Source organism: Triturus cristatus, chromosome 6, assembly GCF_964204655.1.
Source record: "Triturus cristatus chromosome 6, aTriCri1.1, whole genome shotgun sequence".
Taxonomy (NCBI): domain Eukaryota; kingdom Metazoa; phylum Chordata; class Amphibia; order Caudata; family Salamandridae; genus Triturus; species Triturus cristatus.
In genome coordinates, this window is record NC_140589.1 from 1,127,747,418 (window position 1) to 1,127,763,772 (window position 16,355).

A 16,355-nucleotide genomic window follows, 5' to 3' on the forward strand; every position below is an offset into this window, starting at 1 on the left:
GTGACGTTTTAAGGCATGGGCAAAGGGTTTCAGCCTTTCAGGGTCCCCTTGAGAGGTAGCTCTGGTTTGCAGAGAGCTTTGCCCTGCTTCCCTTGAATAATTGTTAAAAAAGGAGCTCCGGCAGGCACCCAGCGCTACCGTTTTCTTTTAATTAATGTTTTATTGTGAGTCACATGTGTGAGAGCCTATTATTGGTATTTTGCAGGGAAATGTTATATTTATGTTTCATGCAACATCCTAAAAAGTTCTTTTACATCAAAAAAGGACCTCACATTTGAGAAATGGGAGGGTGTCAAAGAGATTATTTGTAGTAATATTAGTGAGCTGCTCTTGTGTCGCATTATTGAAAACTCAGGTCACTATCCGTAACGACACTAAGAGCCTGATTCAGAAAGATAAACGTATGCCTTTGTGTATGTTTATGGTTCTGCAATTCACAAAGCAATTGTAAGGGTAGTGGTATTAGTCATAAAGATACTACACGTAAAATGACTTTGGGAATTGGAAAAAATCGTCAACTTACACAGAAGTGTAGGTTTAACCTTGTGAATCGGCCCCTGGAATTTGGACGTGTTTGCTTGTGACTGTCAGTGACCTGCCACCGAGGGCATGGAAGCGCTGAAATGGGATCGCAGGGTTCCGGGGCTGCGGAGCAGAGACTGTTGGCGACACTGCCCACGCGCACGCCAGCGCTAGCCCGTCCCCAAGGGTCATGGACGGACCTTAAGGGGGGGAAAACGGAGGGGTGTGCACAGTGTGAAAGGTCTTTGGAAACATAGTTCATCTTCCAACGCGTTTAGTAAGAGATCTCTGGACAGTCAAAACTAACTTGCTACAAGGCTCAAACTAAATGAAAGACACTTCAGCAGAGAGCATGCCACTTTTTCCCACCAGCTCGCACGCACAGCGCCACATAATATCTGAGAGAAGAAAGGCAAACTGGGTCAACCCAGGGTTACAGCAGGCATCGTGAGAACCGGTCGGCCTGGCCGCCTTTACCTCCAAGTCTTTAAGGTGGTGGGCTGATTTTCCCGCAAGGCAGAGCGTCTGAGCAAGAAATGCATCAAGGTCCTCCAGGCTGAGGCTGTCAACCTGCAACAGAGATGAGAGAGAAGAAAGGGTCGCTGTGAGGCATGGAAAACGGTCTTTTTTTCAAGCAGTGTGTCTCAATCAGTGTGTACACCTAACAACATGCATAGCTTCGGGGCGACCAGCTCAAAGGCCGACAGGGCAGCAAAACGGAATTTTGATAAAGAAGGTGAACGCCAACTCCCAGCTATCAGTCTGCAGCCGGAGGCGACCCCTTCCCCTCATTAGCCACTCCCACCCACTCCCAGGCACACGTTAATTGTCTCCGCTCGACCCCTGTTCTTAAGGTGCCTAATGACTGGTGTTCAATACAATTTGGAACAACAGGAGGCAAGCCCCCCCCCCCCTTCCCCTTGCCCCCTCCCACAACCCCAAAGAGCCTCAACACTGGCAGATCCTCCTGGTGTGTGTGATACTGGGAAAAACCAGTACTGTATACCCAACATTCTGCAGGTTACTGCCCTGCTGGAAATTCCAGGTGACCAGCGACAGATGTTTTCCATTAAACTCAGGTGCAGACACAAGGCTTTTGGTTAGCTATCTAAATCAGTGGCGTAGCAAGGGAGGGGGTGGGGGTGAGCGGTCCAAGTTTTGGGGGCGGCGGCCTCTCCCCCCACCCCCTCCCCCCTTAAATTGGGGCAGTCGCGGGGCGGCAAATGCAGGGAACGCCAGCCACCCAGCGCTCTTGTTATTTCATCCCATTACAGAAAGGAACAAGGTTTGGAAACCCGTCGGTGTTAATCGATATTTTTTGACCGTTAGAATAACCCTTGTTAACGTTTATTATTTATTTTCATTGACATAGGGTCAATTTAAAAAAAAAAAGTGCGTTTTTTTATTTTTGTCGACGTGGAAAACAATTGGGAAAATATCTTTCCATGCAGAGAAAACACTTGCCCTATTCCCCCTGGAAATGTAGCAACGTTGGCAACTTTAAACACCCAATTTGCACACGCGGGCACCGATATGTCTTTGTAGAGGGCGTCCTACAAGGTTCGGCCACGTGACCTCGAGTATAGCTAGTACAAGATGGTTTAGAGGCAGATTCTCCCAATATATTTCAGAATCCATGCTTCTGCCCCTTTTTGAAAATTTCCCCCATACTGGAGTTGGGTACGGTACTCGCCACCTTAACATGGGCAGGTGGCGAGAGAGAATGCAGGATTGGTTACAGACAGTGCTCCAGCATGGGCCTGGAAAAATTAGCAAGATTCCACTTTTGCGCCATGTCGAAGTCTACCAGCAGCCAATGCCTACCTGTGGTTGGAGTGTTAGTGTATCGTGGTAGGAGTTAGTGATGGTTGGAAGTAGTCTGTCCAGATCTAAATAGGTGCCTTGCTTCAGCATTAAGATGTATGGTGCCAAGTTAGGTGTGAAAAGCCACTGGAATTGTTTCGGAATATCCATAAGTGAGTGACTTGGCGGGTTTTCACTGGATGCCCTCCTACCTGACCCCTAAACACTCATGCTCGAAATCCTAAAATTTGCCATAATGACATATTTTCTATGGTCAGAGGTGGGCCTTAAGACTAGAAAATGTTTCCAAACATGATTTCTGAATTTTAAATAGTGAACTCTTGTTCTTCACCTAACGTCCACTGGCGATAGGTATAACTTCAGATCGCAAAAAGACTTCTGAATGTGATAATGAACAAAAACCTGCCAGTCACTACTGGATCCAGGAGAACTACGTTAACTGGAAATCCCAGCAGGGAGAGCTGGAGATGTATTGTAGTAACATGCTGCTTCTTCAGTGCTGTTCACAGCTTTGTCTCACCTACCCCAGGGTTGGACTTTCAGCCATATCTATTTTCGAATCATAGCAAGGGCCAAGACACATTTGTTTAGCAGGACCGTTCAGACAGCAGATCACTGGGAGTGTTCTGTTAGCATCACTGAAACATTACATCTTTGAATGTGCAGCTTGCAACACACAATTGGTCTACAAAAAGTTAAGTATTGATTTATATTGGAATGAGAGTTCAACATGTCTGTTATCCAGTGGCAAATGATTAAAGACTGAATTGTAAGGGACAAGTACACACGTTGTAATATTCCATCTGGCTCAGGGTGTGGTGGAGCCTATAGGAAATGTAACTAAATACTCTGATCTGCTCTGCTGTCTGAACGGTCCTGCTAAACAAATGTGTCTTCCGCCTTCGTCGATCCCTCCCCCCCTCCCCTCCCCTACCTGCTTACCTCCATCCCCCCCCTCACTCAGGACTCTTTTTTGGAGATACTCCCTAAAGTGAAGTCGGGGTCTCCCGCGGACGTCTGCCCAGCACGAGTCCTGCAGCAAATCTACTCCAGCTGCCCTGACCCCCCCATTGCCTTCCTCAACAGCTCCCTGGCACAGGGCGTAGTGCCCACTGCGCTCAAGGCAGCTACCATAGTGCCCATCCTGAAAAAACCTGGCGCTGACTCTTCTATCTCGGCCAACTATCGCCCCATCTCCCTGCTACCCTTTCTGGGCAAGGTGATGGAACGCCATGTTACCGCGGTGCTCAGCACCCATGTTGAGGCAAATGGGGGACTGGCATCCCGCCAAGCCGGGTTCCGTCCCAGGCATTCGACCGAGTCAGTCGTGGTCTCAGTCTTGGACAAACTCAGAAAGGGTATGGATGAAAACAAACACCAGGCACTGGTCCTCCTTGATCTCTCCGCCGCCTTTGACACGGTGGACCACACCATCTTACTCACCCGTGTCAAGGCGGCCGGCATCGGGGGATCAGTTTTGATCTGGCTCTCCTCCTTTCTGAGGGAACGCACTCAGGCGGTCCGGCTAGGCGACTTCACGGCCACTCCCCTCCCTGTCACTTGTGGTGTCCCCCAGGGATCCTCTCTCTCTCCCTTACTTTTCAACCTTTATATCTTTCCTCTCATCTTTGCACTACAGCAGCTGGAGGTCACCGTCTATAATTACGCGGATGACCTCCAGCTCATCTTTGATCTGTCCCCTTCTCCTCTCTCGGTCTCTAATTTCCAGTCAACTATGACATTTATCAGGGACTGGATGAACCACAACCACCTTAAGCTGAACCCGGATAAAACCGAGTTGGTTCTCGCTGGTGGTTCGTCCAGTCCCTGGAACTCTCTCTTCTGGCTCCCCTTCCTTGGCTCTGCACCGACCCCCTCCACCACGGTCAAAACCCTTGGTGTCAAAATAAACAGCCAACTCACCCTCCATTCACAAATCAGTTCTGTGGTGTCCTCCTGCTTCCTCTCTCTCCGCACTATCCGCACTGTCTCCCGCTTCTTTTCCCCCCAAGCACTTAAGATCATTATGGCCGCACTTGTGATATCGAAACTGGACTACGCTAACGCTCTTTACCACGGTATCCCCGCATACAGTCTGCGTAGACTCCAGACCGTCCAGAACCAAGCAGCCCGGCTGGTGTACGGTCTCCCTCGGTATCACCACTCTACCCCTCTTCTCAGGGAGCTTCACTGGCTCCCTATAAAGGAACGGGCCCTATTCAAGATCGGCTGCATGGTCTTCCAGGCCCGCCAGGGCACTGCCCCCGTCTTCATTTCCTCACTAATCAAGTCTTATGTACCCGTAAGAGAACTTCGGTCTTCCTCCACGTCCCTCCTTCAGATCCCTCGCTTCACTCGCAAAAAGTGGGGCGGGGCTAATTTCTCCACCCTGGCTCCAACCTTCTGGAATTCACTCCCTGACCATCTCCGCTCTGCCACTCAGTATCTCCCCTTTCGTAGAGATCTGAAAACGTTCCTCTTCAGCCAGGCTTTCCTCACTTAAACTCCCTCAAAATTCCCCTCACCTCTCCCGGGTCTTTCCCCCTCAGTTGCCGATCTCCCCAGCGCCAAGAAACCGCAAGGTGTATGTTGCGCTCTAGAAGTATTTTAAATTAGAAATTAAATTAGAAATTGATCATTGTGCCTGCCCCGCAGAACCTCTACCGAGTTGTGCAAAATTTCAAGATGAAGTCTCACAAGTGTAAAGCCAGCAAAAGCATGTAGTGTGTCTCATGTAGTTACCCTACATATATCACTGATAAACTTTTGGCATGAGAAAGCCACTTTTAAGTCGTGTTAGCTGTGGTGGAATGTCCACTGTCACGGAATGCAGTGTCAGTATCATGCAAGGAATAGCTGAGTGAAATGCAGGAAGAAAACCTTCTAGCTACAGTGGTGTTGGCAGCAGCTCAGCTAACACCCTTGCCCTACCAACACTGCATTCTGTCAAGAGAAAATCACAGTCCGGGCCGGACATCTGAAGCTCTTCCACAGTCAAGTAAGATTGCAGAAGCTGAAAAAATATGGGAGGCAAACTGCTCAGTTGGATTTCTATCAAGGCCTTGGACAAAGATGGGATCAGATCTCAACACCACGATATTTAGAAGGAGCATAGCAGATGATTTGGAAATGCATAGGGACCGGAAATTATGGCACCTGGAAATTATGGTAACTAGAAAGGTCTCCCAAGAAAGAAGTCTCATATTGCAAGTCAAGAGGCCAAGCAATTTGCATGGGTCGCCAAGACAGTATTAAAATCCTAATTAAGAGCAGAACCTCTGGTGGAGGTGCTGCGGGTAGGTGTAGAAAGCAGTGATAAACTACTAAATTACCTCATTAGTAGTGGAGAAAGACTCCATGCTCTATACAGCTTCATTTGCTACAAATCCAGATTGACGCGTATTTGGGATGGCGATATGCAGCAGGGCCTAATGGCAGAACCATAACCTTTTAGATCTGGGCTATATCCTGGTGGCAGGCATCCTCGCAGCCATGAAGACGATCAGATTATTTGAGGAGTGGCCCAGGTAAGCAAATATTGACTCCTCAGGACCCAGGTGCTCAAAGTTGAGCAATTCAATTTCTAAGTCTTCGATACTTGCCAATCTCTAGCCCCAGCAATACTATGCCCTCTGTCTACTATTAAACCTCCTAGACAGTCCAAACTGAGGTGCGTTGTAGTCAGATACTCCAAATGCCAATTCAATAACACTAATCTGGCACATATGATAAACTATTGTCAATCAATTAATCAATCAATCAATCAGGAAATTTGTAGAGCGCACTACTCACCCGTGAGGGTCTCAAGGTGCTAGTGGGGGGGTGTTGCTACTGCTCGAAAAGCCAGGTCTTGAGTAGCCTCCTGAAGGTTAGCAGGTCTTGGGTCTGCCGTAGGAGGATGGGGAGGGTGTTCCAGGTCTTGGCGGGGAGGTAGGAGAACGATCTGCCGCCGGAGGTCGCTCTTCGGATGTGGGTGACGGTAGCAAGGGCGCGGTCGGCGGAGCGGAGCTGGCGGTTCGGGGTGTAGAAGGCGAGTCGTCTGTTGAGGTATGCTGGTCCGGTGTCGTGGAGTGCCTTGTGTGCGTGGATGAGGAGCTTGAAGGTGATCCTCTTGTTGACGGGCAGCCAGTGCATGTCTCTCAGGTGGGGTGTGATGTGGGTGTGTCGAGGGATGTAGAGGATCATGCGGGCAGAGGCGTTCTGTATGCGTTCCAGTAGTTTGAGCAGTTTGGCTGGGCTTCCCGCAAAGAGGGCGTTTCCGTAGTCCAGCATGCTGCTTAAGAGGGCCTGGGTGACCGTTCTTCTTGTGTCGGTGGGGATCCACCTGTAGATCTTGCGGAGCATGCGGAGGGTGTTGAAGCAGGAGGATGAGACGGCGTTGACTTTCTTGGTCATGGAGAGCGTTGAGTCGAGGATGAACCCCAGGTTGCGTGCATGGTCGGTGGGTGTCCTAGCTGCTCCCAGGGCGGTCGGCCACCAGGAGTCGTCCCAGGCTGAGGGAGTGGAGCCGAGGATGAGGACCTCCGTCTTGTCCGAGTTCAGCTACAGACAGCTGTTCTTCATCCATTCGGCGACGGCTTTCATTCCTTCGTGGAGGTTGGTTTTGGCGGTGAGGTGGTCCTTGGTGAGGGAGAGGATCAGCTGTGTGTCGTCGGCGTAGGAGATGATGTTGATGTCGTGCAGTCTGGCAACGTGGGCGAGCGGGGCCATGTAGATGTTGAACAAAGTCGGGCTGAGAGATGATCCTTGGGGTACGCCGCAGATGATCTTGGAGGCTTCGGAACGGAAGGGGGGTAGGCGGACGCTCTGGGTTCTGCCGGAGAGGAAGGAGGTGGTCCATTCCAGACCCTTGTCTCGGATCCCTGCGTTGTGGAGGCGTGTGCGTAGGGTGCGGTGGCAGACCGTGTCGAAGGCGGCTGATAGGTCCAGGAGGATGAGGGCCGCGGTTTTGCCGTTGTCCAGCAGGGCCCTGATGTCATCGGTGGTGGCGATGAGGGCAGTTTCGGTGCTATGGTTGCTGCGGAACCCGGATTGGGACGGGTCCAGGACGTTGTTCTCCTCGAGGTCGCGGGTCAGCTGTTTGTTGACAGTTGTCCCATTTCTTTTTCAAAAACGTTTTTATTATACTTTTTAAAATATATCTTAAACAGTACAATTTCCATACGCTGCCAAAATATTCATATTACACACTTCACAAAGGCTTCATGCCACAATTAGGCACACTTACCCCCTCCACACAGGATATACATTTATCAACAACGTATCATTCAAAACTTTGCCTTACTGCCCAATTTTAAACAATTAGCTTACAAAATTCAGCCATATTTGTGACATTCGACATCCACCATAATCAAGACTAGGCGCAAGGTGTTTAGTGGATTGCCATAAAACCATTGTTATTCAAAAAGAGAAAATTATCCAACTCTAGCAAAAGGATCTCCATGTTACAGGGCAGTCTGTCTTGTATACTCTGTGCGCCGCTTCAAAAAGTAGTCTGCTGTACTTGTCTGTCTGTGAGTCGGATGCACAAAAGATTTGCAGGCTATGTCATATCACCTGAATTGGCCTGACTGCAGTGGGAAAGATGATGAATGATGGCATTTCTCTGGTCCATGGTGCTTTGGTAGGCCAGCAAAACCCTACAGAAAAACAGTCTCCACCCTACAGTTTCCTGCTCTGCATGCACTCCTGAAACTTTTGGGCCAAATTGAGTACAAAAAGAAAAGCAAGCTGGCAAAGCATCACATTGAGTTATATTCCGTTTTCAGTGAATGTTGGAAAAACAACTATTTTTGGAGTGCTTTAAAAATAGTTGTTACCTTTACCACCAAATATAAAAAGGAAGTGATCACATCGTTACTAAGCCAAACACTTGCTAAGAGAAATACTTCTATTTCCTCTACCTGGAATTTTTGGACTTCAACCAGAATTTTACTTAGACTATCTTTTGAACACAGTGATTTTCCTCTCTCTTAGTTGCTACTTGAGCAGTCTTTTGGTCCGCTTGGAATGGTTCGGCTTAGTGTTTGCAATGAATTGCATTAGGGTTGGTCTCAAACTTCTGGTACATGATTAAGACTGCCCAACTGTAACTGCGTCACATGTCAAGTTCATATAAAAGAATACCTTCAGTCTCTTTTCTAATATATTCCGCGTTTAACCAGTTTGCTGCATAGTGGGCATCAGGCAACCTGTTACTGGCGGAGATAGGAAAATGCTAATTGCCATCATCTGAAAAAGCACATCCAGATTGTTCTCTGTAGTTGATGAGGTGTGTTGGCCCAAAACACATTTGTGCCAATTGATACATGAAAGATTTACATAAGAATCATGGTACAAATTGTTTAAGGACTACCAATTCTTTTGGTTATTTGAACAATCTTTGAGATTGTGTCCAATCAGTGTCAAACTTGCTCTTGCAAAGCCCTTTCAATGTGACAGTGGAACCTATCCTCTTCAATATCCCTCTATGAGATTAGTAATTAAAAGCATCATGAACTGTTACAAATATATATATACAACCAAAGTACTCTGCACACTTAGTAAAATAGTTTATTTAAGGATCTGGGTTGTTAAAGGAAAAACCCTTTGAAACAATCCAGAACCAGCTTCGGGAATGTCAGGCTTCATTCTGCAGTCTTGTGGCAGACCTAGCAATGCACACGGTACCACTGTGTGTCACATGATAATGCCTCTCTTAACACGGTAATATGGTGAAGTGCAGATATCACCAGCTGGAACTATCTTTACAGGGTAGGCTTCCAGCGCATATATGGAGGCTCTGCACAGCTGATGACCATCAGATTTTGTTCCTGCTTCTAGACATCAGCGTCCGCTTCAGAACCAATTTTTTTTAAGGCAGGTTACACAGCCACACTCTCTCCCACTGGACCCGCCCCCACAGTAGCCTCTCCATGGCAAGTCAGACACTAAGGGCCTCATGTAGGAAGCCAAATACCGGTCGGTAACGGCCGATTTTCGGTAATTATACCGTTACCGACCGGTATTTTGGCTTTTGAGATGTAGGGGGAGAATTTCATGATTCGGTATTTACCGAATCGGTAATATTACCGATTCGGTAAATACCGAATCATGAAATGAGATGTAGGGGGAGTGTGTGGTGGGTGTGGGGATTCGTTATTTACCACCAACTAAAGGTTGGTGGTAAATGACGAATAGGTGATAAAAAGCATTTTTGTGCACGTTTAAGTGTGCAATGTGGCAGACATACATGCCCTTAGGGCATGTATGTGCGCCACATGTGCACACATGGCCGAATCAGGGGTGCAACAGGGTGTCAATGTGACACCCTGCCACCCTTGCATGTGCTCCCCCATTACCGAATCGGTATTTACCGATTCGGTAATGAGGCATACCTTCCCATCAATGGGAAGGTATGCCTCATTACCGAATCGGTAAATACCGATTCGGTAATTACCGATTTTTTCCGATTCGGTAATATTTACCGACTCATTACCTACATTGCATTTACCACTTCATAAATACCGAATCGGTATGATTCGGTATTTATGAAGTGGTAAATGCCAGCCCACCTACATAAGTCTTAAGGCCCAACCTCTCAAAGGCCCACTACCTTCTCCCACATGATGAGAAGTTTTTCAAAGTTAGTAGGCCTACTGTTTGAGGGAGGCCTCTTCTATATACCACAGGTTGGCACTGATTCGGAGAACCAGATGACAGGAATACACAAATGCCATGAATCGCAACTTTTATGTTTCCAAACAAAAGAGGCCAGCGTATGCATGGTCTTACTGTCAGAATGTGTGTTGATAGATCGCCAAGGGATGTTATTTTATTGTTTAAAAACAAATATCAATGTAAGTAGAGAATTTGTTCAGTACGGCCAGCCCAGCTGCTCTTTCCACCACATACGTAGTGGCTTGTAGATTTCTTAAACGACAAGAAAACCCCATGTGTTCCTTCATGTCTTTTAGGGTTGGAGCTATGTCACAATGTGCACCGCTGCCGCCAATGTATGCAACTCTTTGCACATTTCATCATATTTGGGCGTGATTTGGAGCTCGATTTCTGCAACTGCATCCATCTTAAATTATAAGAAGTGCTTAGTTTGCGGCAGTGATTGTCGTATATGGTCCCAACACTTATTTTCCACCTCAGACTTTGACCCAGAGTAAGAGAGCGAGAGGAAGTAGAGAACAACAGGAAAACAATGTCAAAGGGAGAAAGGATGAAGAGCCATCAAGAGAGAGACCAACTTCACAAATGACAAAGATATGCGGATGACAACATGTCACAATTAGTCACACGTCCAATTGTCAACAGGACCCCAAAGTTACTAAATGCTGGGGGAATAAATCAAAAGGGTAAGGAAAAATGCTTTCCAGGGGAAGATGTTCAAGCCGACGTAGGCCGAAAGGTTATTAACAAAGGAAGAGCTGACTTTATGAACGCTCTTGCTGCAGCATGCTCACAATCGTGGCAGACGTTTTAGATTTTAGCACAGCTAAGATTTTCATTAAAAAGTCCAGTCTCACCTCAGCTTGTGCATCTAAATCCAGTAAGCACCAATTAACTGGTAACCTGAGGGCAGAAGAGCGCGCCTCACAGGCTGGTTCGTGTCTCCGTCATTATGAACAGATGATAGTTTGTATGGTAACACAAGGAGCCTTCCCAGAGGGGGATGAATATTGTTTGATGACTTGCCCCCTCTTGCACTGTAGGTGAAACTAAGTGTTTGGCTTTGCAGGAAAAACTGGCTATCTGTTAATACCTGCGAAACCCTACGCAGTTCAGATAGGAGGTAGAGCAGCAGGACTGCGTATTATATCTGATGGGTGTGTTTGTGGTCAGTGTTGTTTCTGCGCCATTAACTAACATTGAATTCAGTGTTATGGCACTTAAACATACTGAAAGAAAGTCATGCGTTGTAATGTGCAGTGGAAAGATGCACTCAACAAAGGTTGTGACTGGAAGAAATCATGTAAATATAAAAGTAGGGGTCCAAGTTAAAAAATGTTTGACCACGGGAAATAAAAATGCCAGTAACCATGAGAAATTAATTTGGTTTAGTTTTCTGAACTTAATACTTTGTAAGTCTTGTTGAGTCAAAAGGATCAGTCCACCTTGAATATTACCCCCACTCCCTAGGTTACCATGCTACAGTAGCAATGCAAACTGTTCGGATTCACTTACGTTGTGGTGTGGTGACTGGCGGGTAGTCTATCTGAAACTCCTTTTAAGGAAATGGAAATTTAGGTTATACTTTCCACACAGCATTTCATGTGGCCGGGCAGTTGAAATGGTTCGAAATGACAGACTACATACTTCTGGCTGATTCACAAAGCAACTTATACGCTTAAGCGGAACGTAGGTGTGCAAAAGCAGCAACTATAGACGTATCACCTCATTCCTGCATAAATTGGATTTTTTGACATGGTATTTCTGTCAGCATAATGAAAATATACATGTGTGTGTAAATCGCAGAAACTGCTGTTAGCATAAGCTGAGCCATGCTGAAGCCATTTTGGTTGTGGCATCCATTTTCGTTAGCCATGTGTTAGTCATGTGATTCTTCCGTCTTCACTGTTGCTTGCCTTTCTGTTTTGCTTGAGTCATCAACTATAGTTAACTCCTTCAATACTGAACCAGAGCACTGTGTATGCTCAGAAAGGCCTGTAGCTGCTAGAATGCACCTGTCTTAGAATTTAACTGTCAGACTGTTTCAACTGATGCAAGCAGTTCTGTCTCCCCTCCCACTTTGCTGACCAAGTGATTTCTGTCTGCCCATGTTAGTCAATAGCTAGTCTCGTGTAATCTGTACCTTCTATTTGAGTCTCCATGCTTACTCAGCAACAAACAGGGTATAAAAGACCCTTGGTTTCTGTATTCCTTGTACTACCTCATACAGTGACTGAGGGTGTTGTATTGATGTAGTCCCACTCATGAGTGATTAATAAACTTGTTCTTTGATATTCCAGCTTCCGTGCCAATCTCTACTTTGTTGGATTAAGGACCTGTGGAGAGATAAGGGTGAACCCCTGCACCGGTGGGCCCCTAAAAAGGCTCATTTCCACATGTGAACAAATATGCTCCTATGGGTGGGCTTGTGGATGTTGCAGCGTGGCTTCACCTGTAAAAGTTGGTGAACATCCACAGACTAGCAAGTTGATCACAGTTGGTAGTTTCTTGTCAAGAACAACTATTTGCAGTTTTACTCCTGACAGAGACAGAAGTAAATCTGTTTTCATGGAGAAGATGGGGAGAAACATTCTTCTGAAGATTGATGGGTATGTAAGAAAGTAGGTTTCTCACTGGGAAAAAATGTGTTAATTGGGGGCAAAAAAAACAAGAAAAAAAGTAAGAAGGGACATGCAAACCTGAGGACTTCACTTTCACATGTTGGAATATACACTTCTATATTTCCACTAGAGTAAATGTTGTTGTTGTATAAGCTTTATTTCAACAGATCATGTCATAAAAGCTATAGAAAAAGTTTTAAAAGTACAAACAAAATAAATGTAACATACAACAACCTAAAAACTTATATAAACAGACGGTACACTAGAATAGGCTATTAGACCCACGACACAGAACACAATTGCCATATTCAATTAGTTAAAAATTGATACACCACATATCGATAAAAATATACATTATTTACAATAAAAAATAGAATAAAAAGCTGTGTAATTTTTCATCTTAGTAATAATCTTTGTAGTGGACTCTGGCAAGAGCCCCCATTACTTTTGCTTTGGGGTCTGGGCTTCCCTAGGATAGCAGCAGAAAATAACAAATAAAGTGCTTGTGCATGAGGTCTAGTTTTGTAACTTGGCCAAACAACCTTAGAGTCGTACAACGAATTCACCACAGCCTTGTTCAATTGGTGCTGTACCGCTCTTAAGAGGACTTTCCATCTAATAAGCCATGCCTAGCTGAGGAACTTTACCATGCAACAAGCAAAAAGTGGTCTGGGATCATACCCAAGGATACGCAGTGCTGCCTGGTAGACCCGTGTATGCCTGTACCTTCTATTTGAGTCTCCATGCTTACTCAGCGACAAACAGGGTATAAAAGACCCTTGGTTTTTGTATTCCTTGTACTACCTCATACAGTGGCTGAGGGTATTGTATTGATGTAGTCCCACTCATGAGTGATTAATAAACTTGTTCTTTGATATTCCAGCTTCCGTGCCAATCTCTACTTTGTTGGTTTAAGGACCTGTGGACAGATAAGGGTGAACCCCTGCACCGGTGAGCCCCTAAAAAGGCTAATTTCCACAAATTTGGCACCTGACTTGTGGGGCTCATCGGAGACGCGGCCATCCGAAGGAGCGGTCTTGACGGAGGACAGGAATCTACTGAGGAGGTACCCTGCACGAGGAGACCCTTTGTCTTTGCAGACCAACATGTTTTTCTGGTTTTCCCGATCTGACCCTCCAGGTGGCGGCCGGTCCCGACTGAGATCTCCTTTGGCGTAAGTGACATGAGGTCGACCCAGAGCTTGGCAGGTGGAGGTTGGAGACTTTGGTTTAGTAAGGTCGCTGAAGCGACACTCTTGGTTTGGATTTGCTTGGCCAAGATTCTGGTTTTGTGTGATTTGTCTATTGCAATAAACAAAGGCAGGTAATGGGGAGATGTTTTGTTTCCACTTTTTATAATACTTGAGATAAATACTATTTGATTATAATATTATATTTGGCATGCCTGCTCCTAGCACACTTCGTAGAATGTGTTGCTGTCTTGGAGGTACCAATATGGATCTAGAAAGTATTCAGCCTGCTCCCCTAGAGGGGACACCTAATAGGTTTATGTACATTAAATATGGTATTTCTTCCATAGTGTTAGTACACTCTGGAACAAATATACGAAAAAGGATCCTGATCTACAATGGTAAGTAAATGGGTCATTTGATTTTAAGAAAATTCAGTATGTTGAGCAGTGTCTGTTTAAGAGAAAGAGTCGACAAGATATGTTTGATTGTGTACGAATGTGGGAGAAAAAGGTGAATGAGAGAGTGAGGAAAGAAGAAGCTATAGCAGAAAAAGAACAGCGTAAATCCATTTATAAGAAAGCAGTGGAATTGAAAAATAAAGAAATGAAGGAAATAAAAGAAAAAGAAGATAGGGAGCGTCACTTAGAGGTAAATGGCCAGTACCCTGTTAGGCGCCCCATTTATCCCATACTTAATAGACCTCCAGATGATTCTATTTTGTTAGATAGACCTCCACCCCGTATAAATTCCCTAGCGCCCCTGAGAATGAAGTCTCTGATGAAGAGTACTTTTCTTCAGACGACAAAGATGATGATAAGCAAACTGGGCGAACAACTCACTCTACTTTAACTACTGAGCATAAGGCCACTTTTAGATCTGCTGCTCGTAAGGCAGCTTATGGGAATGCCTCCACTCCAGAAATTCTAGCAATGGTGCAGCACCGGTCAGATTTAGGGCAGTTATATTTTTTAGAGACATTCACTTGTGAAGTAATACCTAGTTTTAGAAAACATTCAGGTGCCCTAGAGCCTGCTGATATAAATTCTGATTAATAACAGTTAAGTGATGGCACCTTTCTTTCTTCACAGGTGTCCGATCTAATTAGGCGAGTGGTTAAATTGCGTATTGATGCATTCCCCCTGCGAGAAGAGAAAAAGGCAGCTGATAAAGCTACAGCTGAGCAAACAGTTCAGAACCCAGCGCAACAAGAAGGAGCTACAGGGACAGATGCAGACACTGGTAATCTCGCAGCTACTATGAAACCGATGCGTGAAGCTGCACCTTTGTATGTTCCTCCAAAGGGAACAGGAAATAGTGAAGATAAAACTTCAGATAATGCGAAAGAATATTGTATTTATAATTGGGTCTATACCCCTTGGAGTAGAGCAGACGTTATGGCTCTTAAAGCTGCTTTGCCTGATCCACGCAAAAATCCAGCCGCGTTTTATAAAGAAGTAGAAGGAGCTCTTAGCTCCTGCACTATAACATTGCCTGATATTGATATGTTCTTTGGACTTATTTTACCCCCTGATATGTGGAGATCAATTCGGAAGGTCGATTGTAATGTAGCTTATGGTGATACTTGGGTGCATTTAGAGGAAATAGATGCCAATAGAGAGCCTGCGCAGAAACCACAACAGGTGATATTAGATCTTCCCAAAGCTATTGTAACTAAGTTGAAAACTCTTATACCCCCTAAGAAAATAGATTGGACTACATTAGCGTCTTGTAAGCAGAAAGCAGATGAGTCAGGTTCTGATTTCTTTACACGATTTGAGGAGACATTCCATGACTTTAGTGGGCAGTCGTTGACAGATGACACGGGTAAGCATCTGTTTGTAGACAAATTTGCCGCAAACATGTTGCCAGAAATAGCTAACCGCCTAAAGGCCAGCAAGAGTTCATGGACTTTGTCTTCCCCAGTCTCCCTTTTGACTATGACCCAGTATTTTGAGCGTCAGGAATTGGAAGCTAAAGGCAAGGAGGATAAAAAGGTTAAAGATTTAAAAACGAAAGTTATGTTGGCTCAAGTCTATGGTCCATCATTTAGAGGTGGCGGTAGAGGCAGACGTGCGATGTATCGCCCTGGTGTACCCCATTCTCCTCGAACAACTTTGTCTTCTGATCAGTGTGCATATTGTAAAGAGATTGGACATTGGCGTTTTCAGTGCCCCCATTTGCAAGGTCAGCAGTATCAGCGGGGTAGATGAAGTATGAGAGGCCTCTTAGGGAATACAGGAAATAGGGGAGGCATGGATAATCGTACCAGATTTGAGGCTGTTGAGACCAACCCAAATTCTTTTAATACCTTTCATAGGTGCAATCAATATCAAATGTCTGATTATACGACTGATGGTCCTAAGGATTCTGATTATGCATAGGAATGCCTAGGATGGGGTAGGGAACCGGTTGAGGTCCCAGTAGATCAGAGGGGTCCCTCTGTCGATGCAAACGTCTTGGGTTCTACTGATCAGTTTCTGGTTGATACAGGAGCTACTCGTAGCGCTCTGTATAAACAATTGGTTCCTAGGGCTTCC

General features: G+C 45.6%; 1 protein-coding gene across 2 annotated transcripts in view; it reads right to left on the reverse strand.

Annotated features, from left to right (window-relative positions):
- FAM120B (family with sequence similarity 120 member B) overlaps positions 1-16,355 on the reverse strand; it is a 981,159-nt gene that overhangs the window by 489,357 nt on the left and 475,447 nt on the right. For both annotated transcript variants that reach the window (XM_085612026.1, XM_085612027.1), the window contains exon 6: positions 1,000-1,092. In XM_085612026.1, coding sequence (XP_085468152.1) covers positions 1,000-1,092 — 93 coding nt within the window. The remainder of the gene's footprint in view (positions 1-999; positions 1,093-16,355) is intronic.